The sequence below is a fragment of the Rhincodon typus genome, unplaced genomic scaffold (assembly GCF_021869965.1).
Source record: "Rhincodon typus isolate 14 unplaced genomic scaffold, sRhiTyp1.1 hic_rhity00001882, whole genome shotgun sequence".
Classification (NCBI taxonomy): domain Eukaryota; kingdom Metazoa; phylum Chordata; class Chondrichthyes; order Orectolobiformes; family Rhincodontidae; genus Rhincodon; species Rhincodon typus.
In genome coordinates, this window is record NW_025967520.1 from 1 (window position 1) to 15,167 (window position 15,167).

Consider the following 15,167-nt stretch of genomic DNA (forward strand, 5'->3'; position numbering starts at 1 on the left):
GAATCAGAACCAGAACATTCAAACAGAGACAAAGTGAAGATGCCTTTGTCAAGCACAGTGTGCTCTTCATCTAAAACACATGAGTTTGTGGTTAGAATGTTAATGCAATAAAATGACATAGAACAGAAAATATTTCCACTCCCGAGAGATGTGATATCCTTGAGCAATTAAATTAGAACAAAGCTTAGTAGAACTGATTCCAGACACTATCTTCCACAGAATCAGTAGCAGCTCTTGTAGTGAGGGAGATCCGCAGTGAAGAAATATTGACTGACAGTCAGCAAGAAATCTGCCAGCTCTTATACGAAGGATGCTAAATACGACAATGGGGCCTTCACAAGCCTGTGATTGTGTTTAATAGCAACAGAAGTCAAAAATGGGAAGTTTTAATAGAAGGGTTTTTGAGGGATTCTAACTGATTTCTTTAAAGAGAGATTTCAGAATACAAGTACCTTTCTATTGCAGAACTGCTGCTAAACATTTGCCTATTCTACTCCAGAATCTACATCACTGGCATGTCCTTGCAGACTGTTACTTAGTTTTGCTTCCATCCAACCCTCCAGCCAGTTTCTTTCAATGCATCCTGCTTACATCAGATTCTCTGAATGTATGCTACCTATCAGAGGATGCTGGAAACAGGGAGTGCATAAGGAATACAATGAAATCAGAAACAGAACAGTGCTGGAAATACTCAATAGGTCTGGCCGCATCTGTGAAAAGACAAACAGAGTTAACGTTTCAAAATGATGACCTTTCATCAGAACCAGATTCCTAGCAAAGTTGTAAATAGATTATTACCGTTAGCTGTCAGCGAAGGCGTGGAAACAGCAACAATTCCACAGATGTTCAGACTAATGGGTGTAAGGATAGAAGGTAAAGTACCATCTGATTGGCTATTCCTCTGATCTGCTGTCCTCCCAGTTACTCCAAAAGATTTTTTCCTCTGGACAAACTCAATACTGAAGAAATCCCAACAAGTGCTGTAGTAAAGGGTACTAGCACAGCAACAAGCACTAGTTATGGGTCCTCGAAGGTGATACTCAATGAAGTTGGGAAACCATATCTCCATTTGAAGGCTGGCCTTGATAATCACTATTTTGCCACCTTTCCCAATTACCACAACACCATCAGGAATCGATGGTTTGTCTGCTGATGGCTGGTGTTCGGGATCATCATTCCCATCCTCTTTTATTGATACAACCCCAATAAAAACTACTGGCTGTTCGAGGTGGTGCAGCACTTTTACTCGTGATGCATGACCTTTGGCCTCAGAGCTCACATATTTGATTGGCACAAAACAAAGTTGCCCATCTGGCAACCCACAGAGGATGACGGGTGAGTTCAGCATGTTCGCATCCACACTGAAGAGCAAGCTGAAAAGAGATGGTTCGAGAGACATGTGAGCATCCCCCCTCAGTTGCTTCTCAGAATCTTTCACCGTCCGAGGGTAAATGCAACATAACACTGGTGGGGAAATTGTTTCGGGTGATTTTTCACAAGTTGGGAAATTGGAATGAAAAGGAAAGTCCACGTCTTCAATTTTTCTGCACGGCTGAAGTTCGCAGCCTAGAGGTGGGAGTCTGAGGAAGGTCACCCTCCATTTCCGATCCTCCTTCACCACTGTTACGACAATGTCATCCAACAGAATGAAGGAGCTGATGGCAGGATCCCTGATGATGCATCTCTCAGCCCTGACAGCACAGACACGAGGCATGCTGATCCCACGGTTACATTCCGATTGAGAAGCAGCAAGAAGCGATTCCCCAGCTCCAGTCTCTTCTACAAGGCTGAAAAAAATACAGAAAGAGAAAAGCAAACTGCATTTTTTTTATATGGGGATATTTGGCAATAAAATGAACTTTGAAAACATAATGATATACTAAACATGTGTCAAGTGACAGAATCTGGAAAATGAATCTAGCTATCAGCTGCTTTCCAGTTCAAATTGCTAGATAAACATTCCACTGAAAGACTACAGTTAGTGAAGCAATTATTGGGAAACATCAGAGATTCTCTTCTTTTTAATTTGTTCACGGGACAAGGGCGTAGCTGGCTAGACCAGCATTTATTGCCAATTCCTAACTGTACAGGGTTAACCACATTGCTTTGGGTCTGGAGCTACATGTAAGCCAGACCAGGTAGGTTTCCTTCCCTAAAGGTCATTAATGACCAGATGAGTTTTATGGGTTTTTCAAACAATTGACAATGCATTTATGGTCATCATTAGGCTCTTAATCCCAGATTTTTAGTGAATTCAAGTTCCACCATCTGTCGTGGCAGGAGTCGAACCTGTGTCCCCAGAACTTTACCTGGGTAACTGGATTAACAGGCCAGTGATAATACCACCATCGCCTCCCCTGAGCACTGCATACTCCTCTGATACTGCATTAGACAAGGAGTAGAGGCCATCAAATGGTTCAAACGGTTTAGAAGGTGTCTTCAATTGTGTGAAGGAAACTTAAAATGTTTTGTTTAATGGAACAAGCAGAATCTGTTAATCTAGCAAGTATATATGTGGGTGATTGAGGTTAATTGATGAGGTGTACCTAAAGGGCAAGCAGGTGGTTCTTGTGTGTGGAAGGAGCTACGGATCAAGTATTCAGTAAACTTTACCGACAAAGAAAGGAGTCTTGCTTTCCTTCATACTGACTAGTTTGGCTCTGATTTTACATTGGTGCCTAACCACCAGCAGCTTGACATTGTTTCTATGGTAGTGTGATGATGCTGTGGCAGTAAGAGGTGTGTTTTGTCAAGGTTTCTTTTAGAGTGAAATTGGGGAACAGATGCCCAGCAGTCTATGAGACGATAGACAACTAATGAGGTTTTGGGTTTTTTAAAAAAAAGTTGGAACAATAGAAACAGCCTAAGTGGGTGTGGTCAAGCCTCCACAAATCCAGGATTTTTAGTTAGCTTTTGGCAGTTGTTGCTGTTGGGGTCTTGAAAAAGTGGAAGCTATTCCTCCCTCTCTTGATTACTGGGGGTTCTCTTCCTGGGCTGCTGGATTGCATTTGAGACAAATCAGTTTTCTGAATTTGCCTTTTGCCAAGTTTGTGTTTATGGATGTTACTGTATTGGAACAGTTAATTGGTAATAGTTACTGTATCTACTACTCCATTAAGTTTTCCAATAGAGTTAAAATATTCAAAATTCTTCTTTCTTTTGTGATATTTTAACTATAGTATTTGAATAAATTGTGTTTTGCTTAACATTCAGTAGTTTGACCAATCAAATTGCATCTGGAACACAGCACCTGACATTTATATTTAAAATAAGAAAAAGTTAGGCTCTCAGCTACTTTCTCTCTATATTTTGAGGGAACCTGGTCTGGTCCTTAACAGCAGTATGGTGTTCGTGTGAAGCTGCCAGATTCAAGATTTTGGCTGTTATCTCAACAATCAGGATCAAATTACATGTTCAAATGAATGAGGATATATTAAAATCAATGGAGAAAAGAAATATCAATAAGAAACAGCATGTAAAAAAACATTTTTATGCAAAGCCTTGTTAGAATTTGGAATACAAATGCCAGATAAGTTGATGGAAACAGATTCAATAGTGGCATTTTGAAAGAAGTTTGATAAATATTTGAAGGAGAATAGATTGTAGGGATATGGGGATTGCCCTTCAAAAGACTCAATAGACTGAATTGCTTTGAGCACTGCACTATTCTCTGATTCTAAGTTAATTTTGGAGTGTCTGAAATTTAATTGTCAAACTAAACTACTGTATCTATCTATACACCTGAGACTGAATCCATTCTAATCCCACAACGACTTTACAATTTATCAAGCTTAACTTAATGTTCAACCAAACCAAACTGCGTTCATGCAAACAGAGAGGCTATTGGGCTATTAATCATTTCACTGAGTCTTTAGCAGGAGGTCAGTGCTGACAGATAAGTTGTTAGTCTGCTAGCAAGGGTACTATTACAGCGCTTGATATGTACCAGGGGTCGGTTAGCTCAGTTGGCAGGGCGGTTGGTTTCTGATGCAGAGTGAAGCCAACAGTGTGGGTTCAATTCCCACACCAGCTGGGGTTACCATGAAGGTCCCTCCTTCTCAATCTCTCCCCATGCCTGAGGCATGGTGACCCCTGGGTTAAACACCACCAGTCATCTCTCTCTAATGAGGGAGCAGCCCTGTAGTCCTCTGGGCCATGGTGACTTTTGACACGTGTCACCACTGACTGCTACAACAAACTTGTAGCATAAACCTCTACAGGCTGAGCCTAATGTAACATACAACAGGGTTTTCATCTATAAAAATGGTTGTTGGCCAAAATTATTGAATTTTTGTCACTGATGAAGATTAGGGTTATATCTTCAAAATTAGAACAAAAAAAAATTTAAATTTGAAATTAGGCAAGACCGAAAGTAAAATTATTAAAGTGACACTGGTTATTACACTGTAGCCAGATATGGAATGGCCACAGTATTAGTTGCCAGTGAAACTCTGTTCGTTAATGCTGAACTTTTGTGATGTTAGGAAATGTGAGAGAAAGGAAAAGAATTGTAATTTTTAATGTGAAAGTTGAATAAATCTGTAAAGACTGAATATACAGAAAAGAATAATAAAATATCTGATGCATTTTGAAGACAAGACTTGGAAGGAAAATGGACATTGGTTTCGTTAAACAAAATTCAATCAATAGAATAAGCTTGGAATTTAAACTAAAGAAAAAGACAAAACTAAAATGTCTTGTGGCTGTACTGTTATGTTTCACATTGGAAGAATATCTTCTGCTCTTCATAAAACCTGTACCATAAAACATTTAACAGCTGCAGCTTGATAGCTGTAACACAACAGCTGCCTTCAAACAGGAATCTCAGTCTAGACTGCCATTTAATGCCCAGACCTTCCCAAGGGGGTATGTTTCTCTGTATCAGCTCAATCACCTCTGGGAGGAAAGAGAAAACAGGGAGGGGAATGTACTTCATCTACAGAGCACACCTGCCAGCTGGTTGACAAAGGAGCTACATCTGTTTGAAACCTGACTGGTAACAGAAAGAAAATGCAAAGTTAGCACCTGAACTTGCAACTTCAAAAGTAGATTTTTCATGCTTTTACTTGTTGTTGGGTTCCAAAACTGAATGAATTGTGAGACTAGGGTAGATTCTTAGCTTGAGACCTATGCTTTGCTGATTATAAATTTCATGGATGTTCACGTACATCCTGAATAGGACAGATAATTGGTTAACTGTTCAGAGTTGTACATTGTCTTGCACTACATAACTCCAATTGCTTGACATTTTAATTGTTGTCCTGAACCCAAGACCAATATTTGAAGAATATTTGTCTCCCCTTGCTCGTCCCAGACCCATTCTCATCAGTTTCCTCCCCCTCTTGTTACCCGTTAATATCACCTTTCATTTCTCCCATGAGAGATAAATTGTTCTGTGGTCTTTTATCAAAATTAATGTAATTGGAGAGTATATCAGGTTACATAGGTCAAGTGTAAAACTTTGCAGAATTCTGTCATTAAATGCTAGGTTATTTTGTGTAATCACAGAAGTAGATAAAAATCAAACCTGTATTCAAAGTTAGAAAAGAAGAAATATATCTTTCCCACGGCTAGTCCCTACCTCACTCCTTCTGTACTCATACATTGCTGTGCACTATTCTCCCAGCCTCTTTCCAAGTGGCCCAATAAAAAGCAGCATTCCTCACCTCTTGCCAAAGTACCCACAGGGTTAGTGTTGCCAACTTCCCATCCTGCTCAGCCCTTTCGCCATCACCTCATTCAACTCTCTCTTTGGATCGTTCATTGTCCCTCTTTCATGTCCCTTCACACTGTTGAATCATTCAATAATAATCCCCCGGTATTTACAATTGTATTGTTCTTTAGGGAAGGAAATCTGCTATCTTTACCTGGTCTGGCTTACTTCTGACTGCAGACTGACAGCAATGTTGTTGACTCTTAACTGCCCTCTGAAATGGCCCAGCAAGCCACTTAGTTCAAGGGCAATTAGGGATAGGCAACAAATGCTGGCCTTGCTGGTGATATCCACATCATGAGAGATTTAAAGTAAACTATTTTATTTGACTGTAATTTGTCTCCTACAGAAACTGCCTTGAGTATTGTTCTACCACCTACTCACCTAAACTATGATGATGTGTGGGCCTTTTCAGCAAGTTACATACTGAACTTTCATTCATTGGTACTTCTCCCTTCACTGAGTTCCTCACTTTGTTCTGTCCTGCTCATCCATTCGGGTGACTGTTGGTTCTGTTTCTCTGAATTTGGCCATTTGTGCATCCCTCCTTCCTCTATCTCATCATCAATGCCACCCAGGCCTCACGCTCTGGAATTCCTTCTCAGTCCATCTGCCTCTAACTTTCTTTTCCCAAGATCCTCCTTGAGTCTCACCTGTCTTACCCAGCTTTGGGTCAACCTGCCTAATATCTCTTTTGATTCAGTATCCACTTTGTTCCTTCAGCTTCTTTGAAGGGCTTTGGGGAAAAATTACCTCCCTTAAAGACATCAGATAAACTATTGTGATATTTTATTAAAATTAAGACAACTGGAGAATAAATTAAGCTACGCAGGACTAGTGTGAAATAGTTGCACTCCGTTATATTGTGCAAAATATTTCTAAAGCGGTTGAAAATCATTGGGCCTGTATTCAAAGTAAAATAGGAAGAGACGTACTTCAGTCCAGCCTTTGTGTACCTATGGTTGTCTAATTCTTGTCAGTGCAGACATGTAGTCATCTAGACTGTAAACATTAGCTTGCTCTCTCTCCTCGGATGCTGCTGGACCTGCTGAGATTTCCAGCATTTTTTGTTTTCAGTACAGATTCAAGCATCTACAGTAATTTGCTCCTACATTGTGTTTCTCAAACTGTCCTTTGTATAGCCATTCTTACCTGGTCTGGCCTACATGTGACTCCAGACCCACAGCAATGTGGTTGACTCTTAACAGCCCTCTGGGCAATTAGGGATGGGCAATAAATGCTGCCTAGCCAGCGACTCCCTCATCCCATGAATGAATAAATAAAAAAAAACAATTTGCTTTACAATATTAGCTAAATATACCCCTACATGAATGGTTTACATTAGTGCCGATGTTTCAGCAGCTAAATTACTGTTAACTACCTTTTTTATTCTTTTGGCTTCCCAGGCCAACTGACAACTGACAAGCTCGAACAGTTCATCCACTTTACTAACACCTTCCACCCCAACCTTAAGTTCACCTGAACCATCTCGAATACCTCTCTCTCCTTCCTGGACCTCTCTGTTTCCATCTCTGGCAACCACCTGGAAACATATCTATTTCAAGCCTACCAACTCCCACAGCTACCTAGAATACATCTCCTCTCACCCACCTTCCTGCAAGAATGCCATCCCCTATTCCTAATTCCTTTGCCTCACCGCATCTGCTCCCAAGATGAGGCATTCCACTCCCGGACATCCCTGATGTCCTCATTTTTCAAGGACCGCAATTTCCCCTCCACAGTGGTCAAAAACACCCTCGACCTCATCTCTCGCATTTCCTGAAACTCATCCCTCACACCCCCTCCCCGCAATAACAACAAAAAACAGAATCACCCTCGTCCTCACGTACCACCCCACCAACCTCCGGATTCAACGCATCATCCTCTGCCACTTCCGCCACCTACAATCTGACCACACTACCAAAGACATTTTTCCCTCCCCACCCTTATCTGCCTTCCGGAGGGACCGCTCTCTCCGTGATTCCCTCGTCCGCTCCACACTCCCCACTAGCCCCACCACACCCGGCACTTTTCCCTGCAACCGCAGGAAGTGCTACACCTGCCCCTACATCTCCCCCCTCACCCCCATCCCAGACCCCAAGAAAACGTTCCACATCAAACAGATGTTCACCTGCACATCTACCAATGTGGTATATTGTATCCGCTGTTCCCGATGTGGCCTCCTCTACATCGGGGAAACCAAGCGGAGGCTTGCAGACCGCTTTGTGGAGTACCTACGCTTGGTTCGTGCCAAACAACTACCCTCCCAGTCGCGAACCACTTCAACTCCCCCTCCCACTCCTTGGACAACATGTCCATCCTAGGCCTCCTCCAGTGCCACAATGATGCCACCCGAAGGCTGGAGGAACAGCACTTCATATTCCGCTTGGGAACCCCACAACTCAATGGTCTCAATGTGGACTTCACAAGCTTCAAAATCTCCTCATCCCAAGACCAGCCCAGCTCGTCCCCACCTCCTTGACCTGTCCATCTTTTCTCCCACCTATCCGCACCTCCCACCTCACTGACCAACCCCACCCCCACTTCCTACCTACTAGCCTCATCCCCACCTCCTTGACCTGTCCGTCTTCCCTCCCACCTACCCGCCCCTGCCTCCCAACTGACCAATCCCCATCCCACCTTCCTACCTACACTCACCTTTACTGGCTCCATCCCCGCCTCCTTGACCTGTCAGCCTTCTCTCCACCTATCTGCTCCTCTATCCACCTTCCATCATTGCCTCCCCCCTCTCGATTGATTTCAGAGTCCCCTTCCTCTCCCCCATTTCTGAAGAAGGGTCCAGACCCGAAACGTCAGCGTTCCTGCTCCTCTGATGCTGCCTGGCCTGCTGTGTTCATCCAGCTCTACACCTTGTTATCTCAGCCTCCAGCATCGGCAGTTCCTACTATCTCTGACAACATTTATTGTTCTTTTCCACCAAGAATATGTAAAACACTGCTGCAGAGAAATAGTCATCCAGGAGATTAGCATGTGAAGCTTTGCTAAAAAGAACTAGCTTCATATCTTCCGTGTTATCCTAGGCTGGCAGACAGAGCATGTATTTTTTTGAATTAGATTTCACAAATGGTTTATTTACTCTCAAGACTTCCTTAATAGTAGCACGCTTCATCACAGTACTAAGTTCCAATACATCACAACTGGCACTGGGTCTAATCTGAGTACACAACCAGGTTAACTATCCAGTCAAACGCAACTGACCTGTCTCTTCCATGGATACAAAGTCATCTTCCTATGGCAACCAGGCTTTATTTTCTCAGGAAGGAAATTAACTTGTCAAGTAAGCTTTCTCCATATATGTACGGCATTCAAGTTCTCAGAAAACAAAATGAGCTAATTGTAGTCTCTTGCCAAACTAGTGGGTAATCATTCAATACCAAAGAATTTTTTCTATTTCTCCCAAAAGCTAACTGATATGGATTGTGGACCCCAACCATTTTCCATTTTCTTCATATGCATTGCCCATGTTGGGACAAACATTAGTTTACAACTTGATTTATCTCTAGGATTTTATGAACGACCTCATCTGTTGCTGCTTAGTTTCTTTCACTCACACTACTACTGAAGAGACTTTTTACTGCCGTGTTTACATGTTATTCCAATGTTCACATTTTCACACAAGTTCCTAAATTTATCATTGACAAATTCCCTCCAATGTCAGTTGGGAATTTAGCCAGCACCTCTAGTCTGGTCACTATCTATTTCTTAATTGTTTTGTCCAATATTACTCTTTTCTTTTTACTCTATATTACTGCAGACTGACTAAATGTAGTTGCCATTCTCTATGAAATGCAAGATGAAAATGTTCTATTGCCATATCTTCAAATCCATTACGACAATTTTGTTAAAGTCTCTTGTTAATGGGCGACTCGTTATGGGCCGTGTTAGTACCCTTTTTTTTAAACATATATAACATTTATCACTAATCTCTCCCATATGTTTAGTATGCACCTTGTCCCTTACTCCTGCATTCTTTAGATGGATGGGCAATTGCTGATGTAGTTTTAGGACAATTAGCCATTTCTCCTTCAAACACCTATCTCCTGATGCCAATAACATTTGTTTAATGTTTTGATTTCTTTAATAATACCTAATTTCTGAAATGTCAAGATTGTGTAAACTGCTAATCTTTATGCAAAACAGTTGCATTGTCATGTAGCTTGGCAGTTTCATTGACGCCTGCTCAACTGTAAGAGTATTTCCACTGACACTGTTTGTGCTGATAAAGTGCCCAGCTATGTAACATGGAATCACCACACTTTTTAATGGCGTCAGCATATTGTCATGCCCAACCTGAAGCTGGGAATTTTTTCAAATTTTTTAACCAGGCCAAACTGACAACATTTATTGTTCTTTTCCACCAAGAATATGTAAAACACTGCTGCAGAGAAATAGTCATCCAGGAGATTAGCATGTGAAGCTTTGCTAGAAAGAACTGGTTTCATATGTTCTGTGTTATCCTAGGCTGGCAAGCAGAACATGTATTTTTCTGAATTAGATTTCACAAATATTTTATTTACTCTCAAGACTTTCTTAATAGTATTTAAAAAAAAGGTTAACCAATCCACTTTAACACTGAGCATTCACTGTCCAACGCAGCCCAATTGAATAGGTCTGTGACTAAGATATTTGCTCAATACTAAGTTGAAGCTTTATGTAACTATAACAATTACCCCTGCCTGATCAGTATCACCATCTTTTCCCTCCAATCATTCCATGTCATGCGTAATTTTGAAAACATCTTTGTTCCATTTAGGAAAATTAATTGCATAACGGCATTCTGAGTTGTACCTAAAGCACTGGTGACCATTCCCCAGCCATTACTTGAGTTCATTCTCTTGTTATTCTTTCTTAATTTCTGGGATCTGTTATAAGTGGCAGAGGTATTACCACCCTCACTCCATTTAGTTGATTTCCTTCTGTATAGACATTTTTAGACTACATCTGGATTCTCTACTGAAGAATCCTCCTTTTTTGCATTGCTGTTGAATGTTCCATTGAATCATGAAGGCTGCTGGGAATGAAGATTTACCTAGTAATATTTTAATGCATTTGTTCCAAAAGCTTGTTTTGTTCTGGAAATCAAACCCCAGTTAATTTTTTTACATATAACCACAAGAGTCTATCCACATTTGACACCTTAGCACAATCCAACAATTTAAAGACAAACATTAAATTGGGAGTCTCTAATTATACTTTCAATCTCAAATATAGTCTCTTCATTTGCACTATATACTATTCTATGGAATAACTGTCCAGCTTTCTAAATTTATCAAAGTCTGGTCACACTTTGTATGCATTTACCAAGTATTTTTTCTCACAGATTTTGTTCAAAAATTTTAAGAGAATATCCACATCTTCTTCAGTGTCTAATTCATGAATTTCTAGCTCTGAGAACGTTTGACACCACATCTGCGCCTAGTAGGAATGACAGTGCCAAGGCCATACCTTGTTTTCCTTTCTTTGGGAAGGATGTAGTCTATGTCCAGATCGCTACTTCATTTTTCCCATTGATCACAAGGTTCAATTTCTCTTAGCATTGGTGGGAAATTGTATCCTGACCTTACACTTGTTTCAGCCATTCTTCTCAAAAGCAACTCAAATTACAACCTTCTGCTTGAAAAGAGCTCTTAGTTTCCAATCTTTACCTTCAGGAAGCCACCCTCTGCTACCAATGTCACTTTGGATCCAAGCCAATAGAAGAGACAGAAACCAAGACACCTTTCTTTGTGGATAGAGTTTATTAACTAATGGGTCCTACAGTTCTTTCTCCAAATCAGGCCCTCCTTTATACATTTTTCTCATTAACCGGTTCAGAGATGTTATGATACATCTCTGGAGCCAATGGGACTTCAAACCAGGCCTTCTAGCTCAGAGGCAGGGACACTACCACTGTGCCTCGAAAGCATCTAGGCCCTACCCAGACAATTATTTAATTAATTAACCCTAATCACCCACTTAACTACTTGCTATAGTAACAACTAACGATAGCAACCTGTACACATTCAGACAGAAGTCCCAGCACATATATTTTTTTCAATCGCATGATGGAATGAATTCATGGGGAAGAGGTGGCGTAGTGATAATGTCACTGGATTAGTCATCCAGAACCCCAGGTTAATGTTCTGTGGACATGGGCTCGAATCCCACCGCTTGAATTAAGAGGGTTCTTGTGGTGCAGTGGTAGTGTCTCTACCTCTAGTCTAGGAGACCTCGGTTCAAGTCTCCATCTGCTTCAGAAATCTCTAATAACATCTTTGCATAGGCTGATTAGAAAATATCTTGAATAAATTCATGCATTTCCCATTGAGAATGTGTTCAAGAAGAGTTACAAGAGGTGTGAAGGTCATACTGAGAAGAAAAAGCTCATAAGTATTTTTTATCATTCAAAAACAAAAGTGAAAATATTTTCAAAAATCACTCTGATACAGCCATTCGGCCATTGCCACTATAATACCATTCTGACGCTTGAAAACTGGTAAAATCCGAGTGTGAGAGCCAGGGAACTGTTCTTAAGGGAACGCCAATGGCCAATGCACAACCATCTTGAAGACTCTGATGGGACCAGGAATGTTGACCATGCATGTAATGATTGACCATGCCTCAGCACCAAGCCCAGGACAGTTCTAACATTCGTCCCACTATGCTTTCAAAATGACTTCTCCGTTCTGAGTACGTCCATGGATGTCCCTGATTAGCCAATCAGAGCACTGAACTGAATCACCATTATGGGCACTGAAAGAATGAACAATTAAGGCAGCAAAAGATTGTCCCATCAATTAGCCACTTGGGACAAAAATAAATTACATGCCCAGAATCCGCTCTGGACAGTCATAACTACTGCCTCAAATTGTAGACCCCAAATGATTGGCCTGCAAGCCCAATTGGGGTAGTGACACAAGTTTGGGATTGCCTGCATTTGGAGCAAGTCTGAGCCATTTATCCATGCAAGCTTGTTCTGCAATTCTGTGAGATCATGGTTTATCTGTAATCTAACTCCATAAATCCACGATTACCCCCATATCCATTACTAACTTTAGTTGACAAAAAACTATGAATCTCGGTTTTAAAATTAACAATTGATCAAGCACCAATTGCCACTCATGGATAGGTGTTCCAAACTTCTAACATCCTATGTCTATGTGGAAGTGTTCACTACCTTTACTCTTGAAAAGGTTTGGCTAAATTTTTTAGACCAAGGCCCCTAGTCCTAGACTCCACAACCAGCAGAATTAGTTTCTCCAAATCAATACCATCCGTTCCCCTTAGTATCTTGAAAATGTGAATCAAATCACCTTTACCTTCTAAATTCCGGAGAACACAACCCTTGTCAGCAAAGCTTGACATGTACGTTGGGAGAGGGGAGTGTACAGTGGGACCTGGGCATCCTTGTGCACCAGTCACTTAAGGGAGGCATACAGGTGCAGCAGGTAGTAAAGAAGGCAAATGGTATGTTGGCCTTCATTGCAAGAGGTTTCAAGTACAGGAGCAGGGATGTGTTGTTGCAGTTGTACAGGGCCTTGGTGAGAGCACACCTGGAATATTGTGAGAGTTTTGGTCTCCTTTTCTGAGGAAGGATGCTCTTGTTCTTGAGGGAGTGCAGCGAAGGTTTACCAGACTGATTCCGGGGATGGCGGGTCTGACGTATGAGGATTGGGATTGTTTTCGCTGGAGTTCAGATGAATGAGGAGGAATCTTATAGAGACATATGAAATTCTAACAGACTACATAGGGTAGATGCAGGGAGGATGTTCTAGATGGTGGGTATGTCCAGAACCAGGGGTCACAGTATGAGGATTCAGGGTAGACAATTTAGGACGGAGATGAGGAGACATTTCTTCACCCAAAGAGTGGTAAGCCTGTGGAATTCATTACCACAGGAAGTAGTTGATGCCAAAACATTGGATGTATTCAAGAGGTGACTAGACATAGCACTTGAGGTGAATGTGATCATAGTTTATGGAGAGAAAGCAGGATTAGGCTATTGAGTTGGATGATCAGCCATGATCGTGAAGAATGGCGGAGCAGGCTCGAAGGGCAGAATGGCATCCTCCTGCTTCTATGTTTCTATGTTTCTTCAATGTAACATTTGGAGTCCAGGTTATTATTTTGGTAAATCTATGCTACATTCCCTCCAGGGTTCCTAAGGTATGATACCAAAATTGCTCGCAACAGATGAAAGCAGATTTTTTTTTAGCTGAAGCTTGATTTCTATCCTGTTGTATTTTGTTCCTCAAGATATAAAGGCCAGCACATATATGTTCACAATACCTTTGGATGTGTTGGTAGATATTTTTGGCACAATCACTGAAGTTCTAAATATCATCATAGCAAAACTATTTTTAAAGGATTTTTATCGATTGCAGAAAATAATAACATACTGTATATGCGACAATGGGTTAAGACACAGAAGGTCTGATAAATGCTAGCATACTGAGTAATGAGTGTGCTGTCGCAGATTATGGCAGCACTGTAGATATTAATTAGTAAATATTCAAAAACTTACTGGTTTCTTAACTTTTCAACCCTATTTCATTGTTAGAAATGTCTTGATGAACATAATTCTCTAAATATTGAACTTTTAATGAAAAATCTACAATTTATTAAATCACACGATTTGAGAATGTATTTGATTGATTGATTGTAATGAATGAGTGAGTTTGCAAGCATTTTTATTTTACAGATAAGTCTGGAATGATGAAAATTCTAACTTACTATAATAATGCAAAAATCACAATACGACAATATTGAATTCAGTTCTAATGACTGTGTAATCTGCTTTATTCAGCACCACCATTTGGCAATATATTGTATATGCATATCTGCTTTTGCTTTAATAGTACAACATTACACCGAACGTACCTTACCTATGGTTTAATGATATGCTGTATATTCCACTGCCGGCACACAGCACAAACAAGCGCTCATGTCTACTGTCTACTTCCACGTGCCATACAGAGCTGGGTAACCTGTACACAATCTGGTAATGCAAAAGATAAAGTAGAGATTTTTAAACCCAGTTTTCTCCATCAATTTCTTCTAGCTAGCAGCGGGTTACAGCTGTGGAATGGTTCTTCAGAGGTTAGCATTTCCTGCACCACTTTGCCCAACAACTTGCATTCGTGTAACACATTCACAATCTCAGTATTTTATGCAGTCTGATCATTGGAGCTGATGTAGGAAGCACAGCAGCCAATTTGCACACAGCAAATTCTCACAGACAGCAAATGATAAATGACCAGATAATGTTTTCTGAGTGTTGGGTGAGGAATAAACAATTGCCAAGGAGAATTTGTGTTCTTTTTTCCAAAATAGTGAATGGAAACTCTTATTTTTAATTCAGAGGATAGAAGGGAAGTCAGTTTACTGTGTCATCTGAAAGACAGCACCTCCAACAATGCGGCAGTCACTCAATACTGTACTGAAGTGTCAATCT

General features: G+C 40.8%; 1 protein-coding gene across 1 annotated transcript in view; it reads right to left on the reverse strand.

Annotated features, from left to right (window-relative positions):
- Positions 1-99: 99 nt before the first annotated feature.
- LOC125481368 (Fanconi anemia core complex-associated protein 100-like) overlaps positions 100-15,167 on the reverse strand; it is a 17,445-nt gene continuing 2,377 nt past the window's right edge. Inside the window, exons 2-3 of the mRNA XM_048592828.1 lie at positions 14,599-14,711; positions 100-1,787 (exon numbers count right to left, since the gene is read on the reverse strand). Of these exons, the coding sequence (XP_048448785.1) occupies positions 758-1,787; positions 14,599-14,711 (1,143 nt within the window). The 3' untranslated portion in view covers positions 100-757. The remainder of the gene's footprint in view (positions 1,788-14,598; positions 14,712-15,167) is intronic.